Raw genomic sequence first — 17,806 nt, 5'->3', positions numbered from 1 at the left:
ATTTTTGTACATCCCCCTGAATATCTAGCAACATGCAAAGTTTGAGTGGGGGTCAAAAAGTTTCATTTCCCACTTTGCTAGATTCTTACAGAGTGCTGCTCTTAAAATTTTTTTTAGTCTCGGTAAAACTGGACTGTCTTATTTTTGTTACATTTTTCAAATCTTATTACTATCTAGCTAGCATAGTAAACCATTGTTTAACTTAAAACATTGAACACACACACAGTGTAGCAAAATAAACGAATGAAAAGAACGAATAAAAGGATAGGTTACAGACTTCACTGGTTTTTATTGGTTTTTATTGACATACTTTGACGCATGCTTCAGTAGTCTACATTAAATCTTCGTCTTCAAGCAAGTCTATCAAGTCAATCAAGTCTCGGGTTTTACCAGCGCTCTTGAAGGCATCGTTCAGCTCTCGAACGGTCCCAGTCCTTTCCGCTCGGGAACGGTCTATTTCCTTAATGGCCCTTTTTCCATGTTTAAAGAGGGAATCGCTGAAAATTGAGAAACAACACCTGACATCAACACAGATTCTCCTTACCACTCTCTACATAGTAAGAAGATAAAAAGCGTTCTCTGGTAAAATATTTTAAAAATTATTAGCTTTCGACAGCCAGACTGCTGTCTTCGACGGATAAAAATGAAGTGATAAAATGGACCTAAAAATTTGAATATGACTAGCGAATCGCATAAATTAAAAAGTTAAAAGTATGTGTAAAAGAATGATAAAAGGAATGCTAAAAGTGTATAAATTACTGTTTGTTTAAAAGAATGTTGTATTGTCTTGGCAGAGGGCACGAATTGTTGTCGGCCTCGACCGTTTTTGCCGTGTGCCACGATTCAAGTGTCTTTCTAATGCGATTGTTGCCCTTATCATTTATCTCCGCGTTTTCAAAGTCGATGGCGTGATTAAGAGTCCAGGCATGTTTTGCTACACTGGAGCCTTTAGCGCATTGTTTAGTATTCCTGATATGTTCTTTTCGCCGTGTACTAACGATCTTTTTGTCTCGCCGATGTAACTCCAGGGACAAGACGCACAAGGGATTTTGTCGAAGATTTCTTTCTTATGATATCAGCTGTGACTTTTGGTGGGTAGCACCAATCTTCGACCCCTCCAACACCTTCACCTGAAGAACTGGTTGGGATGTTCTTCAGTTGGGCTGATCCAATGAATAGCCAGAGTTTCGCGGTCCTTCCTTACATCAAAGGCATTACCGAACCTCTTACAAGAATTCTCAAAAGTTACGATATCCGAGTAAACAACAAACCAATCAAGACACTACAACAAGAGTTCCCTGTTCCCAAGTTTCGACCTCGGGTCGACGACCAGTGCAATGTTGTTTACAAAATCCCTTGTGCGTCTTGTCCCTGGAGTTACATCGGCGAGACAAAAAGATCGTTTAGTACACGGCGAAAAGAACATATCAGGAATACTAAACAATGCGCTAAAGGCTCCAATGTAGCAAAACATGCCTGGACTCTTAATCACGCCATCGACTTTGAAAACGCGGAGATAATTGACAAGGGCAACAATCGCATTAGAAAGACACTTGAATCGTGGCACACGGCAAAAACGGTGGAGGCCGACAACAATTCGTGCCCTCTGCCAAGACAATACAACATTCTTTTAAACAAACAGTAATTTATACACTTTTAGCATTCCTTTTATCCGGCATTCTTTTACACATGCTTTTAACTTTTTAATTTATGCGATTCGTTAGTCATATTCAAATTTTTAGGTCCATTTTATCACTTCATTTTTATCCGTCGAAGACAGCAGTCTGGCTGTCGAAAGCTAATAATTTTTAAAATATTTTACCAGAGAACGCTTTTTATCTTCTTACAATGAATCCTGGTATCGGATTTTCAATATTTTTAACTCTCTACATACGTTACAAATTTATATTAGAGAATTTGATGATCTATCAGTACCATTTCCTTCAATTTTACTGTTCGAAATGATATCCACTCACCCAGTATCTGACATAGTAAGCAACAGAAGTGCGGTGATTAGAACCGTGAAATAAAGTTTCTTCATGATTCACTCTGGATCAACGTCAGCAAGTTTCCACAAAGCTAAAGAGCAAAGTGTCACAGGAAGTTTTGCAGGTTTAATTGCAAAAATGAATAGTTAAATTAAATCTTGATTTAGTGGTTTTTAAGGTTAAGGCAATTAGTGCCGAAGCTTCTAGAAAATCAGAAATAACTATAAATACAAAATAGCGTTAATTGATTAAGAATGCGAATCTAAGATCACGTATTTTATGGCCACTAAACTGAAGGGCGGCCAGCGCCCATTTCTGTACACCAAAGTGTTTTCTTGTATGTAACCTCTTGCTTAGTATTTTTTATGTCTTGAAAACTAAGTTTTGGAATAGTCGTGATTGTGAACGTGAGTTCAGTTCACTGATAATGGAACTAATATATTTTGATCTGTCAAACGTGGGATATCATGTCTCAATCTCGTCATATACTCCGTGAGAACTACTTTTGCTAATACCACCAAAACCCCTTCGGCAACCGAAATGACGTTAGAATTTATCTTAATGATTGTGTGATCCATTAGTAACTAGGGAAAGATAATTTAAAAGATATGCATGTTAATGAGCAGCTAAAACCATACATAAGCAACGCTGTTAAACTAATAATTTAGAAGGAAGAAGAAGGAGAAGAAAGAACTTGTGAGTGAAGAAGCTTGAAAGAATACTCTGTATCATGCATTTTGAGAATTTGTAAAAAATCTCTCAGGCAGAGTATGCTTTTCAGATAAGCGAGATTGTCTGATTAACGCATGGTTTTTCGTTGTGGTTGCGGAAGGTGTTTTAATGCGTCAAACAAAGTGTGGATCGACCATTATTGCTTGCGAAAGATCAGTTTTCATTTCAGGTGGCGGAATTAATTAGAATCGGCTTCGCACAAAACTCGCTTGGCGGTTTTACATTCTTGCTTTGGAAATAATGACATGTCGTATTCGACAAGATCGTAATATTCACGGATTAAAAAAACAATGGCGAGGAAATAGATTAACGTTCTTTGCAGATGATATGACGTGTTTTTTTTTTTTTACAAGACAAGCCAATTTGAAGTGATTTGGTCGAGTAATTGCTTTGTGAAATTTTGAACACGTGTACTTTACAGTGACTTTATTAAATTTTCCTGGAAAGGCTGGATAAAGGCTGATAAAGCACCTTTGGAAACTATGATCGACTGCATCTCACTCGAAGCGAAATGTCTTCCGTAAAATTGCACAAATCGCTACAGAATTTCAACCAGCGTAATCTCCAGTAATTTCTCTTTCCTATCGTTGCCCTTTTGGTTCCGAGTGTTTTAGTGAAGCGTAGAAAATTCCTCAAAAGTGCGCATTTTCCTTTTCTTGTTATGCGCGGCCGGTCAAACCACGCACAAAATGGCGCCAGGTCGTCAAAACTGACATAGGCGTAAGGTTTAAAATAATGCCATGTCCGACTACAATCAATATTTGGTTTGTCCGACCAAAATAGCTACTTAGTTGGACATGTCCTTTTAGCAAAAAATATTTTTAATAATGTGCAGCCTTTGTAGGATTTGTTATTTTTCGAAATTTTACGTTAAACAAACGCTCTTACCTTGGTTAACGTTGGTTGAAAGTTGTAACACTCTTTTCTCGACGACAAGACTTCGAATAATGCCAAGCTGATAAAGCATCTAGAATATAGAAGTGTATCGGCCCTGGGTGTGATGGGGGTAGAAATAACGTAATGGCTTCTGACTGGTCTTTTTTCTTAATGATTGACAACTGTCAATCTTTTGGGCAAAACCTTTCTTATCCATTTGTTAATCTTTTGTGTTCATACTAAACTGCCCGCTAAGCCTCGTTAGCATATGCATGTGCAAAGAACAAAAAGAATTTGAATCTGAAGCTCTCGTAAGGTCCTTTCTGATTGGCTTCTTCACTTCGCGCGCGCCTTGTGGGTAGCGAGGGTAGCGGAAGGACTCCATTGGCTGAGTTAATGATTTGCATTTTACGCGCACGCAATTCGCAAATGGGAAATGATAGAGGCGGCTGTATTCGCAGGCTAGACTAATATGTTCGCGCATTTTTATTTATGTTCAGTGGATTTCAATTTTTTTTGTTTATGTGGATTTCAAAAAGGTAATGTGTTATATCATAAGCTTACAAACATTAATTTATAGCATTTACATTATAGCGCGAGCACGTTTTTATAGCGCAAGCACGTTTCGCGTGTTGATATTTTATTCGTGCTCGTTTTCTTTTGGGGTCAATTTATTATGCTTTCAAAGGTATGAGTATCGTATTTACTCTCTTTCTTTCCGACATGTAACCTTTTAATATTATCAAATCTTTACTATAAGATAAACTTAAGCCTACATTTCGTAAGATTCGCGACCATAAATTTGAGCTTTTAATACGCATTGCTGGAAACCGGTAGTACAAGTTACGTAGAAAACAACATGTTGCTTGCCTGAATGGCTCGTTTATTTTTGATTTTGATTCAAGCACTCGATTTGCGAACCTGCTTATTTCACCAACAGCCTAGCCTCTCATACTGATGTAAAATTAATATATCAACTGTAGTAAATCTAAAAATGCCATACTCCAACTTGGTCTTACTACATCAGGGGGTGAATATGTCTCATTCTCTCAAGAATGAGCAAATAACTAGAAATGAACTATAAAAGTAAACTGCCCATTGGCAACACTAGTAGTCAGTGAAATGTCTGTAAACGGTTGACTTCAATAGGAATTCAACTCTGAAGTTTCCTGTTTTAATATTGAAATTGAAAGAAGACCATCGTTTTGTATGTTGATGTCATTCCATAGTAAGGAATCTTTGGAGGTGAAAGTTTTTTAAATCCCTTACTCCTAGGAGTACAGATAACTTTAAGGTAATTCCACTGCTGGAAAAGAAAGAATATTTAAAATTTTCTTTGACTAAGTGCAGTTGATAATTACATAGGAAATCCAGAATGTTCCTTGTGCACGTGCTGCAATTCAGTGGAATCGCCTTAATGCCAGTAGTGATGAGCATGAAGTTTCTCCTTTAGATAATCAAACGTGATGATTGGTCAAGATTGAACCCAAGTAAGAGAATTGAAGTGGGTAAACTAAAGGGGTAAAAATAGATTTTTAAAAGGAAAAGTAAAGATAATTTGTATGTTGGTATTCTATCCACAGCTTGCAAGACATTAAAATTTCCCAATTAATTTTGAATAAATTAACAGTGTGATCATTCCAGGGAATGTGTTTTTTACATGTACCATGCAGGGTTTTCGTTTGAGGCCGGAGGCCGGACGTATCGTCCGGTCGTTTCCCATTCCACGTCCGGTACTTTGATACCAATATTTGGGAGTTTTTTAATTTTTTTTTTCAAATAAATTCGCAATGATAAACAAATGAAAATTCTTTTGTTGCCATTCTCCCTCCCCCTCCCCCTACCAACTGTCCATTTTCACTCAATATTTTACTTTTTAAAGAGAACTTGAGTAAACTCCAGCCCTGCCTGGGAAACTGATTCCTGGGTTCCAGAAACGCTGGAAACGGCCTTTCTGAGAGTTCTTTTTAAAAAATTTCCTGAGGGGGGGCATGCCCCCAGACCCCCTAGTTGCTTGCGCCTATGGCGCTTGCAAGGTGCCTTGCGGCGCCAAGAAATAAGTCGCGTCCGGTACTATCACAACTATGTCCGCTACTTTAGAAAACTATTGAAAACCCTGACCATGTGTCTATATTTCCAACAATGTAAAAATCTTAACCCAGCTATTTTGTTTTCTTTTGTGTATTTGTGGTGCTTTGAAACCAAAGTATTATTATTAAGTGGTTTTTGTCTTTATTTTTTGATAGTTTTGATATCAGCATACAAAGCACTTAGTGTACTAGTTGTTACTAACTAACTAATATTCTGCGGGTTTTTTTTATTCGCGATATACCTAACATTTTCTTATGAGGCACATGAAAAAGATTTCAGCGCTTGATAAAATGATAAGGTACATGTACTAGTAACAAATGTACTGGTATGTGAAGTCAATGGAAACAGATGTACAACTGAGTAGCCTTGTGGTAGTATATTCCCCCTAGCCTCTGAACTATTTAGTTTTAGAAGGTATTATAATGCAGAATAAAACAGAGTTGCCTTGAAAAGATGTGTATTTATTCTTTGTACAAATATGTTTTAGGAAAGTTAACACTTCCTCTACAAAAGGATTCAAAATATTGTTTTCAATGTGGCACAAGATGCTTATGAGAAAATGCCCTTGATTGTTAAATTTAACAAATGCACACAGTAGCAGAAGTAATGCACTTTTCAACATTTGGCATCAGCTTTGAATCTTGAAAAAGATTGGAGCCATAACAGTCATTTTACTGATATTATAATTTCAATCTTAGCATATGAGAAAAACAGAAGAATCTTGCTTGTTATTTAGCAAAACTTTTAATTTTAGGGGTTTGAATTTAAATTGTCCATGTTTCTGGCCAATATGTCAAAAAATGGTAAATAAAGTCCACATATTTTTTTTTAAAAAAATTGCATTTGAAGGCCCCTTTGCCAGAATTTTTTTGTGTGATCAAAGAACATGTGGACACCAATAATACTTCTAGAATATGTTTTTTCTGTGTTGCACTAATAATTTTAGTTCCTGATTGTATATCGACAGTTTCTTGCAATTCCAAGACTCTCTCTCCATTCTAGGGGGCAGTTTGGCCTGGTGGTTAGGGCACTGGACTTGTAGTCCAGAGGTCACGGGATCAAATTCTCCTGCCACAAGATGGAAATGTGTTTGTTGGCCTTATTTTCAACTGCCCATGCTTCGTAAAAAGACAAATGGACATATTCCTGCCAGTTGGGATTTTTATGTCTATCAACTTTATTGGTCTCAAACAAACAACAACAACAAAAAAATTACAATAAAGAAAAAAGACCAAAAAGGAATTGCGCGAACGGGAAAGCAGTTACCCATGCGAGGCGCAACCCTAAAAACTAAAAAGAAAGGCGATAAAAATCTTAAATTTTTAAAAAAATATATATATATATATATGTTTATACAATAATTCTAATTAACTGGTTTCTCTTTTATTTACAATATTTGTTTGTTTATTTGCAGTGTCCTTGTTAAGCATAGCTGTGCTAAAGACATCAACACATAAATACAGTGATTTCTATTATTTTTAATTTTTTCCTCCACACTGACAAAACAGGGGAAAATTTCCAGTGTCCCTGCTCACATATTTTTTCCCCAGCCTCTATGAACATCCATTCCCAGCCTGTATGAAGGATGAAATAGGCGTTTGCATAGGGAGACTCCGAGAGAGATAACAAAATAAATTTTGCACTGGTATGTGCTTATTTTAAAGCTTTTCAGTTTTCCGATTTACTTGAGCAACACAGTATGTTTTTTAAAACCTGTGGGTACATTAAAATTCAAGTAGGGATTGAGAAAAGTGCTTGTTGTAACCTATTGTTAAATACCGTAAATCTGACATTTCTACAGGTCGAAGTAAATTCCTGTCACGGCTTTCTTCTAGCCCTCTAATGTTTATGGCCTTCGTAAGAGGAATAAATGAACCAACCGTTTGCAATCACCTAGATGTAAGTCACAACAAGAAAAGAACGAACCGTATGCGCTCGTAGGTTGCTCCTGTGACTGATACTTCGGTGGTTTAATCGCCATGTGACTCTTGAGAACGCGTCTTGCATAATACCAAGAACAGAATCATCGACAGTCGATATGTTGCGATGCATCGTGCGAGAGTGCTGCCTCAAACCATTATACTGCCGCTGCTCTCGAAACACTTATAACACAAAGCTTTTCCAATTTTCCTCGCATACTGAAAAAGTCGACCAAAGAGGGAGAAAAGTACCCGCTTTTGTCATACTTGCATGTTCAGCTTCCGACGCCATCTTGTATATTCCTAAAGAAATTGATCTAGACCCAGACTCTCTCGGAAATCGGGCGCCATTTTGAAATCATTATCTGGCAGAGGCCTCCGCTCCTTCGCCCTTCCCGTCGTCCCCCGCGCTCCCCCTATTTTTCATTTTTCGTGTTTTCGCCTTCCTAATTCCTCCCCCCGTGTTTTTTCGCCTTCCCCCACGAAAGAGGCCTCTGCGGAGGAGAGAGTTATGGAGGCGTTTTGTAAGTTGTTTTCAGCAGTGGCTCATGTTGGATGAGACTCCAATTTTGCATCAGTTCGATGCTATTTAAATCTTATTTAGTATTTGTTTTAAATTTTTAATCCCTGGGTGGTACGTTGTCACAGAAGGTATTATTTTGCCTTTACCGTAAGGTTACTATTGTTAGCGGCTACTAATTTTAGCGATTTTAGCGAGTTGGGTCAAAATCGCTAAATTTAGTGCTCGCTAAAATTTGTCTCGGTCAAAGTTTATACGCGTTAAATTAATACCCCCGCCCGCCAAAAGAATACAATATTAAATATAGTGGCCTTGTTCAGCTGTATGACAACGTCAGAAGGTAGGGCAACAATTAAGAAGGGTTAGGAGAGAGCTAGGATCGCCGTCATCATGGAGAATATGACTGATTTCCCCGACAAGGACCCACTTTTAACATTTGCAATTCACTTTGTTGATTCTGACAATGATAATGTTCGTTCAATTTTACATGTAAGTGTCTTTGTTCTATTACTGAACATTTATTTCCAACTTGTTTTTCTTTTTTAATTTTCGGAAAATCGCTAAATTTAATAGTCGCTAAATCTTGCTGAGAAAAAATCGCTAAAATTAGTAGTCGCTAAAAATAGTAACCTTAAGGTAGTTCGTTTTGTTTAGTTTCTTTTTTGTACGCATTTTTAATTAGTTGCATATTTTTGTCAACCGGGAAAAGAAATACATTTTTTTCCAAGAGGGCACGGTAACGAATCCTGCAATCTGATTGGTTCTTAATGCGGGCAAGATTCTCCTATCTCTGCCCACGGGCCACGGTAACGCTTTTGTAATTTCGCGGCAAGACGAACGAACCCATCAGTTTTGCTCTCCAAATTGGTGCAGTTGCTCACCAACCGTTGTAAATTTGAAAGCGAAAATTAGCAGTGAAATTTAAGGCCCTAAAGTTCTCCAAAAGGCCAGTATTCATTCTCTTTAGGGACGGACCATTATTTTCTTGGGAGGGGGGGATGAAAAATCTTCCTCTGCAAACTTTTTTTTTTAGTTTACGCACCTCTGCAAACATTTTTTTTCGAAATTCTTACTATTTTTTGTTATACATATCGTGTTTGCAAACAATTTATTTTGTCTTTCCAGGCCCTGCAAACAATTTTTTTTTAATATTTTTCATCCCCCCCCCCCTCCAAAAAAATAATGGTCCGTCCCTTATTGACAAAATGAAGGTATAGTTTTAAATGGCCGTGGTTTGTCGATTGCTGTTTGTGCATTCGCGCTGATTTTCACGCCATTGCGGTTAACTGCATTTCGCCGGTTTACAGACTCGATTTATCCTTTCAAACAACTTGCTTCTCTGCTACTTTTCACCTTAACCGAATACTGCTTATAGCCATTCAAGAAAACGAGATGCTTTATTAAAAAAAAAGAAAACAGTCAAGTTAATTCTCGCAATATTGTGCTGTGTGGGCGACCAAACTACACATTTCAGCTTTATTCAGTTTCACTTTCGCAAACGTTTTATCAAAATAGTATGCTGTGGAAATCAACTGTTAAAGGTGGTTTCTCGGAGTTTCGATAATGTAAAGGGTTCTTTCCGTAGGGAATTTGGCTCAGTGACGGGGATAAGCTCAGAGCTGAGGTACTCCAGCTGTCGAACAGCAAGCGACCAATACTAGTCTACTTTGATTTTACATCCCTTTTCTTGTAATTCCTTCATTGCCTTCTTCTAGTCTTAACTTACAATTTACTTTCTTCCTTCTTCTTCTTCCTTCAACTTTCTTCTCTTTCTTCTAAATTATTAGTTTTACAGTGTTGCTTATAAATGTTTTTAGCTGCTTATTAACATGCATATCTTTTAAATTATCTTTCCCTAGTTACTAATGGATCACACAATCATAAACATACATTCTAACGTCATTTCGGTTGCCGAAGGGGTTTTTGTGGTATTAGCAAAAGTAGTTCTCACGGAGTATATGACAATATTGAGACATGATGTCCCACGTTTGACAGATCAAAATATATTAGTTCCATTATCAGTGAACTGAACTCACGTTCACTATCACGACTATTCCTAAACTTAGTTCTTAAGACATAAAAAATGCTAAACAAGAACTTTAATACTAGAAAACACTTAAGTGCACAGTTTAATCAATTAACATTATCTTTATTTATAGTTATTTTTGGTTTATTTTAGATTTTCTAGAAGCTTCGGTACTAATTACCTAAACCTTAAAAGCCACTAAATCAAGATTAAATTTAAGTATTCATTTTTGCAATTAGACCTGCAAAACATCCTGTGACACAACACAGAGGTTTTTGACTCGTTAAATACAAATGTAAATAGCTGGAAAATATGTGTTGTAAGTGCTTTCCAGTCAGATAAATAGGTAAAGAACTCACAAGCCGAAATAGAGGGCTGGGCGACTCGCTGATTTTTTATGCTCTGTTTTGGTTCTACATTGTGCTTTTTTATTATTTCAGATGCTTTTCTCCTCCTTTTTTCTTTCTGATGAACTTTTCCTTGAGTACAGTTCCTTTTTGGCGAATTTTTTGTTTGTTTGACAGTATTAAAGCTCTTGTAGCAAACAGATCATTCTTCACTCTTGCCGTAGCTTATAGCGATCGACTCAACATTGGATACGCGCGTATAATACAAACACATTTTGAAAGAAAATCTTTGTAGGTTTTTACTTTTTTTTAAAAAAACACATTTAAGTAGGAAAAAAATAAATAAGTTATTTACCGCTTACGGTCCTTCCGTATAGTGAAAAATTTAGTACTCGCTAAAATTTGTCTCGGTCAAAGTTTATACGCCTTAAATTAATACCCCCGCCCGCCAAAAGAATACAATATTAAATATAGTGGCCTTGTTCAGCTATATGACAACGTCAGAAGGTAGGGCAACAATTAAGAAAGGTTGGGAGAGAGCTAGGATCGCCGTCATCGTGGAGAATATGACTGATTTCCCCGACAAGGACCCACTTTCTAACATTTGCAATTCACTTTGTTGATTCTGACAATGATAATGTTCGTTCAATTTTACATGTAAGTGTCTTTGTTCTTTTTTATTATTTCAGATGCTTTTCTCCTCCTTTTTTCTTTCTGATGAACTTTTCCTTGAGTACAGTTCCTTTTTGGCGAATTTTTTGTTTGTTTGACAGTATTAAAGCTCTTGTAGCAAACAGATCATTCTTCACTCTTGCCGTAGCTTATAGCGATCGACTCAACATTGGATACGCGCGTATAATACAAACACATTTTGAAAGAAAATCTTTGTAGGTTTTTACTTTTTTTTAAAAAACACATTTAAGTAGGAAAAAAATAAATAAGTTATTTACCGCTTACGGTCCTTCCGTATAGTGAAAAATTGTGACCTCGGCCTTGAAAATGCTGCCCGAGGCCTACCTCGGTCACAGTTTTTCACTATACGGACCTCCCAGCTGGCAAATAAATTATTGCCGTACTCCTCTTCTCTAGTCGGACCTTTGAATTGCATTTCTTTCGTTCTGTTTCATTTCTATGAAAACAATTTTGCGAACAAAAGATTAGCCTGTTATTTGCAATTAATAAGACACTTTACAAAAAAAAAAAAACGAAATAACACGACTCGCTACAGCGATCGACGAATTTTAGTCGGAATAATTGAGAGTTTTCTTTGTTAGAAAACCTGTTACGTGAAAAGAAGACAAACAGCTCAAAGCCAGAATTTTTCAATAACCGAGGTAACTGCAAAACGCCGAAGGTGCGAGCCGCTTGGGCGTCAAATTTCGAAATTTAGAAGCTCGGAGACGTCAACCAGGAAAAGAAATGAAATACCAGCAAAAGACCTCCATATTTATCCACTCTAAACTAACCCTTGCAGCCTTGATAGGGTTTTTTATTTTCGAGATTTTACGTTAACTAAACGCTCTTACCTTGGTTAACGTTGGTTGAAAGTTGTAACACTCTTTTCTCGATAAGACTTCGAATAATGCCAAGCTGATAAAGCATCTAGAATATATCAGCGTATTGCCCTGGGTGTGGTTGGAGTAAAAAGAACGTAATGCCTTCTGATTGGTCTTATTTTCTTAATGACTGACAACTGTCAATCTTTTGGGCAAAAGACCTTTCTTAGCCATTTGTTAATCTCTTGTGTTCATACTAAACTGCCCGCTAAGCCTCGTTAGCATGTGCAAAGAATAAAAAGAATTTGAATCTGAAGCGAGGCTTGGCGGGCAGATTAGCATGAACACAGAAGAATAACAAATGGCTGAGAAAGGTCTATTGTGTGTAACAAATAACCTACGCAGAAATCTAACGCCACTTGTGATGATTATTAGTTCGTTCAATCATTTGTTCGTTCTTCAGACAGAAATCTACATAACCAATAGACCCAAACAATAAACAATAGCCGTATCGTTTTTTCATACACTCTCTCTATCTAAGTTCCTCTCCCCAACAACAAACAGAAAATAACAGAAAAAATAGTCATGTAAATATTCAAACAGATACAATAACTTACTGTTGTCATAATTGTCCTCTATAGTCCGGAAAAACTTTTATTTCAATGAGGTACAAATAACGAATTAAAGAACATATCTGGTATGTGGTTTTGGTTAACAAAAAAATCTGCTTAAAATTAAGCGAGTTCACTGTAAACTGCCAGAAACGCAGTTCACCCATCGAAGTTGCAAGCTGCACGAAAACGACAGGACTCCCCAGAAATATCCTCTTTATGACGTCACGAGCGAGGCTTCCCAGTTCTCGTCTGTCTGTTTGTTCCTGTTCTTCACCGATATTCTACAATATTTTCATCTTTTTCCGTTGAGCTTCGTCTTCATCTTCTTCCTCGTCCTCTTCTTCGTGGAAGACAGTTCTGGGTTGGGTGCTGTGGGAAAAAAAAGACAATTACCTTATTTTCACTTACTTTCGCGCACTTAGTTTTCGCGATTTTCGCGATTTTGAAAAGTTCGCGAGATTAAAGACCCGCAAAAACGTATTTTTAACGTTTTTAAAGTATTTTTTTGCCCAAATCGCGAAAATTAAGTCCTGCGAATTATTCCCGTACCATTTTCGCGAAAATTAGTAACAAAAAAGTAAGAGCAGAATATAGGTAGTCCGGAAATCATTCAAAGCCTAAAGGTATTGCTGAAAGACCACGAGACAAACACTGTGGTGGTAAACCCTTTCGCTCTCATGTGAAAAGGTTTACAATAAATAAATAAATCAATCAGTCAGTCAGTCAGTCAGTCAGTCAGTCAGTCAAAGAAAAACTCGTCCTCGCAGTCTACATAGAAGGTAAAAAATGCCCAATGTTAAGCGTAAGTTAAACACGTTTTATGACACAATTACAGAAAACAAATTAAACATAGCTTCTTTCACATTTCATCGAAAGATTTACTTTCTTGGCCACCTTAAGAACTTTTTTCCGCGCTTTCGAAAGTATTTGTAAGTTATTTTGGTTTACTAAACTATAACCGGTTTGTAAACCAATCAGCCAATCACAGGGAGGACATTTTATTCTAAACCAATCACAAAACAAATCAAAGTTGGCCGCGTTTGGAATTTTCCCGCCATTTCTATAATAATAATAATACAGTAATAATAATTTAATAATTTATATAGCGCTTTTTACATGTGCTTTACAAGAATTTAATTAAAAACAATAAAACATTTACATATATATAAAACAGCTAAAACCTAAAGGTAAAATACAGTAAAAAAATTTAAAAAGATACATTAAAATGCTGATCTAAATAAAAATGTCTTAAGTTTACTTTTAAAAACACCAAGTGTCGTAATAATACGGAGGTCGGCCGGCAAGCTGTTCCATAAAGCCGGTGCAGATGAAGTGAAGGACCTGCCGCCAAGTGTTGGGCGCATTGTCTCCCGTGGAACTTCTAATAATAGGCTACTATTTGAGCGTAACGAGTATGAGCTCATTTGCTTAACTTTCACCAAATCACTAAGATAGGATGGCGCAAGACCATAAATTGATTTAAAGGTAAGAATTAAAATCTTAAACTAATTCGATGACCAATGGGAAGCCAATGAAGCTCGTAGAGGGCTGCATTTCCTGTGCTTGGCACCCATCACAAGATTATCGTACTGTGTTTGGCACTATGAGGGTAAGTAGTCGGTAGAAACCGCTTTAAACAACAGTGATCAACGTGTTGGAAACCACACTTACTGTGCATATGCTGGTGACACCCAGTAAGGATCTTCAGCCGCAGCCTAGCAACGGAAAGAAATAAAGACTACGTGAGACAGACATACACAGACGCACATACACACAAATAAGTATACAAACATGTCAACTCTCAACGTTCAAAACGCATTGCTGCTCCAAGTTAACCAGATACAAACAATCTACAAGGGTTAGCAGAAGGAACAACGCCGCTAGGGGTCAACGTCCCTCCCGGTGGGAGGAGGGGGGAGTTACTCTTAGGAATGTTTAGAAGGAGTGTGCCGTTCAATTTTCCAAATCCTGACGCGAACTCAGACCAGAAAAACGTCACTTTCCATAACCACTTTTATACGAAATTATATTGTTTTGGTTGCCTCGTTTATACTCTTTTTCGTGTGAAGATGAAAAGACTTATGAAAACAGATATAACTTGATGGAAATACTTTTTGGGGTTTCCCTAGAAAACCATATCTAATTTCAGACCAAAATAACTGAAAAACAGATCAAAACAGCTCAAACACCACATAGGGGAGTCCCCCCCCGGGGGGGGGGCTGCCACAGAATGCCACAGAATCCCGCTTATAAGACTCCAGCTATAATTCCCTGTCTCCTCTCTTCCTATCTGAATCTTAGACGCTTTTTGTATTGATGGAGCTTCACGTTATGTATTCAGCTCCTGGATAATTTTTCTTTATTGCAAAATGTTTTCTTTCACATACAAAACCCGAGCAGTACCTTGGCGTGTTTGAGGATGGCCTCTCGTGGGTGAGAGTCATCTTTCATTTCAAGCGCCATGTTTTTCACCACAAAAGCTGACAGGGACATACCGGATGTAACTCTGCCACCGTGACCTGCAAATCACATAACAGCAATGGATTACTCAGTTATCTCCTCCAAACAAAGCCTCAATGCCTTGCTTGCTATCAAAGAGTTTGCTCGAAAATAATCTGTCATTAGCCTCGATCGATAATATTTAGCGTGCCTCATGAACGTGGCAAAAATTGGCATTTTCCTGTTATTGTTGACTTTTTAAATGAACCAACAACTAGTGTCGCTGTCGGCTTAAACTGTTTTACTTTACACTAGCTTCTCTAACAGGTAGAACATGACAATCTGACGACTTACAAACGTGCGACCCTTTGATTTTCGACCGAACTAAAAGTTACTGCTGTTGATATTGTTGTTTCAGTTGTTGTTTTTTCCTTTTGTCTTCAATCAACCAAAGAAAAAAGGACATTCGTGGCAAATCTTGTAAAAGCACTAGTCGATTTGCCGAAACTTGCATGTATAATTCATCCATGACCAATCAAATCATCGCAAAGACTGTTACATCAAAACTGTTCCATGAAGTATGTCGCATTGCTTAGCAACACCGCTGACAAGAACAGCAGGCTCCGTTACAATTCGGACAAGGGATTCTCGATCAAAAATAAGTAAATCATGACTCACCTGGTCCAGTGACGGGCAGGTCAGGTCTGTGTGATTTGACAGGATCTTTTCGATCTGCTTCCTTCACTTTCTTTTTACTGCGGAATCGCTTCTCGCGGAACATTGGCAGTGAATGCGCTGTACGGAAAAAAAGAAAAGAAATAATGTCAATAGGTCACGTAAAAACATTTATTTACTTTTAATAATAATAATAATAAAAGATTTAAATAGCGCCATATCCATGGCTCATGGCGCTTTACAGTAAAAATATTATTAAAAAGTGAAATTTACTTAAAAAATTTACATCAGTGATAAAAGGAAATACTAACAAATAAAAAAATAAAATAGCTGGGCTGTAAAAATGGAAATAAAAACTAAGAATCATTAACATCTTTAAATGAAAAACTAACTCATTAACTAACTTAACTAATTAACTAAGTGACTAACTAACTGTCTAACTGAACTATCTAATTTACTGGTTAACTGACTAACTAAAAGTCTAATTATAAAATTTGTTAAAAAGGTATGTCTTTATACAAGTCTTAAAATCTGATAGCGAGCCGCTCTCTCTTATATAGTTCGGGAGAGAGTTCCATAGGCTTGGTGCTACAAAAGAGAAGCACCTTTGGCCATAGCTTACTAACTTCACAGATGAAAGTAAGGTTTTAGACGAGGATCGTAACTCCTGGTTGGTGTATAGGGCTCTAGCATCTCAGTAATATAACTAGGGGCCTACTTTTGGAAGTGGGAGATAAGTGGGATAATGGGTAAAATCCATACCCCCCTCCCTCAAACCCATATGCAGTATGCAAACATTTCGAGAAAATGTACATATTTTAAGAAAAAACATTCGTAAGCTAGACTTAGATATTTTAATGAATGTTAATTGCTGAGCTAATTGTATTCTATGTAGTTCTTAATGTAAGGTCTAGCTTGTATTTTTTCTGTAAATATTGAAAATATTTTATCATAAATTTTTTCGAGATACAGTAAAAACCCGCGTGTAAGAACCTAGGGATTTAAGAACCTTCTGGCAGAAATTTCCTTTTTTAATACCCCAAAATATAAGAACCTGTTTAGCCAAACAAATTCCAACAGGTTCTTATGTGTATGGTTTAACTATTTAATTTACCAAAAACCAAAAAGGTGATGTTATATAGAGTACTGTATCATTGATCAATTAACGTTGTTGGACTTTTGGCAACATGGGTACATTAATAAATATGTATAATAAAGAACAGACCAGATTTTATACTGTTTTCTGATAATCAACAACAATGTCTACTCTGTAGAAATTAAGAACCTAATTAAGAACCTACTTAGCCTAAACTGTCAATAAGTACCCCATAATACAAGAACCTGTTTTGCCAAACTCTGAAAAAGTAGGTTCTTACACGCGGGTTTTTACTGTATTTTATCTTGTATATATTGTAAATATTTTAACCAATTTTAACCGATTTTAGCATTTATTGGGATATTTAGATTTTCTTTTTCTTTTACTTTAAAGCGTCCCCATTTAGTGGTTTTGTTACTGCTATTTCAGTTTTGACACTCAAATAAAGGTTATTATGTGAAATAAAGTTTTAGTTATTAATATTATTATTATTACAAGCATGTGACATAATTGTTAGGGGAGACAGTAAAGTTTCAAAGGATTGTTAAAAGTAACCTTAGAACGAAGAATATACATTTTGTTTACCGTGTTGTGTTTAGCGAGTTTCGCTAGCACACTTATAAAGAACGAAGAATACACATTGCGTTTAGCGTGTTTGGGCCATCACACGCTTTTACAACGAAGAATATACATTGTGTTTACCGTGTTGTGTTTAGCGAGTTTCGCTAGCACACTTTTAAAGAACGAAGAATACACATTGCGTTTAGCGTGTTTGGGCCATCACACGCTTTTCACACCCTTTTACGGCTTTTACAACGAAGAATATACATTGTGTTTACCGTGCTGGGGCCGTAACGCTTACAGAACGAGAAATATACATTGTGCTTGGTGTGTTTTGATTATAACGCCTTATCACTAATGCTATGTAGTTAACAAGCTACACCAGTCGTAAACTATTGTTTCACGACTCTAGGAACCGTACGGCTC

The 17,806-nt window shown here is 36.9% G+C and overlaps 1 protein-coding gene, 1 long non-coding RNA gene and 1 pseudogene across 2 annotated transcripts; 1 reads left to right on the top strand and 2 right to left on the bottom strand.

The window, feature by feature from the left end:
- The window catches only part of LOC144657986 (uncharacterized), a 522,126-nt pseudogene that overhangs the window by 99,048 nt on the left and 405,272 nt on the right, over positions 1–17,806 (top strand).
- LOC144656067 (uncharacterized) lies at positions 270–3,703 on the bottom strand. Its single transcript, XR_013571254.1, has 3 exons — positions 3,609–3,703; positions 1,977–2,079; positions 270–497 (listed from the first exon to the last, which is right to left on the bottom strand). It is a non-coding gene; the product is annotated as an uncharacterized LOC144656067 (long non-coding RNA).
- Positions 12,672–16,338, bottom strand: LOC144656416 (WD repeat-containing protein 70-like). The gene is made up of 5 exons (XM_078516637.1): positions 16,329–16,338; positions 15,727–15,843; positions 15,013–15,128; positions 14,281–14,324; positions 12,672–12,978 (listed from the first exon to the last, which is right to left on the bottom strand). The coding sequence occupies exons 1-5, from the start codon at positions 16,336–16,338 to the stop codon at positions 12,891–12,893; spliced, it is 375 nt and encodes a 124-aa protein (XP_078372763.1). The 3' UTR covers positions 12,672–12,890.

This window comes from Oculina patagonica, chromosome 6, assembly GCF_052425735.1.
Source record: "Oculina patagonica isolate OP01 chromosome 6, crgOcupat, whole genome shotgun sequence".
NCBI classification, from domain to species: domain Eukaryota; kingdom Metazoa; phylum Cnidaria; class Anthozoa; order Scleractinia; family Oculinidae; genus Oculina; species Oculina patagonica.
The sequence above is the reverse complement of the archived record's forward strand: the minus strand, read 5'-3'. Positions and strand labels throughout refer to the sequence as shown.

Coding starts and splice junctions, on each gene's coding strand:
- LOC144656416 (XM_078516637.1), bottom strand. Junction 15,129..15,726: donor CCTGCCCGTCACTGGACCAG/GTGAGTCATGAT, acceptor TGTGATTTGCAG/GTCACGGTGGCAGAGTTACA. Junction 14,325..15,012: donor CCATCCTCAAACACGCCAAG/GTACTGCTCGGG, acceptor TTCCGTTGCTAG/GCTGCGGCTGAAGATCCTTA.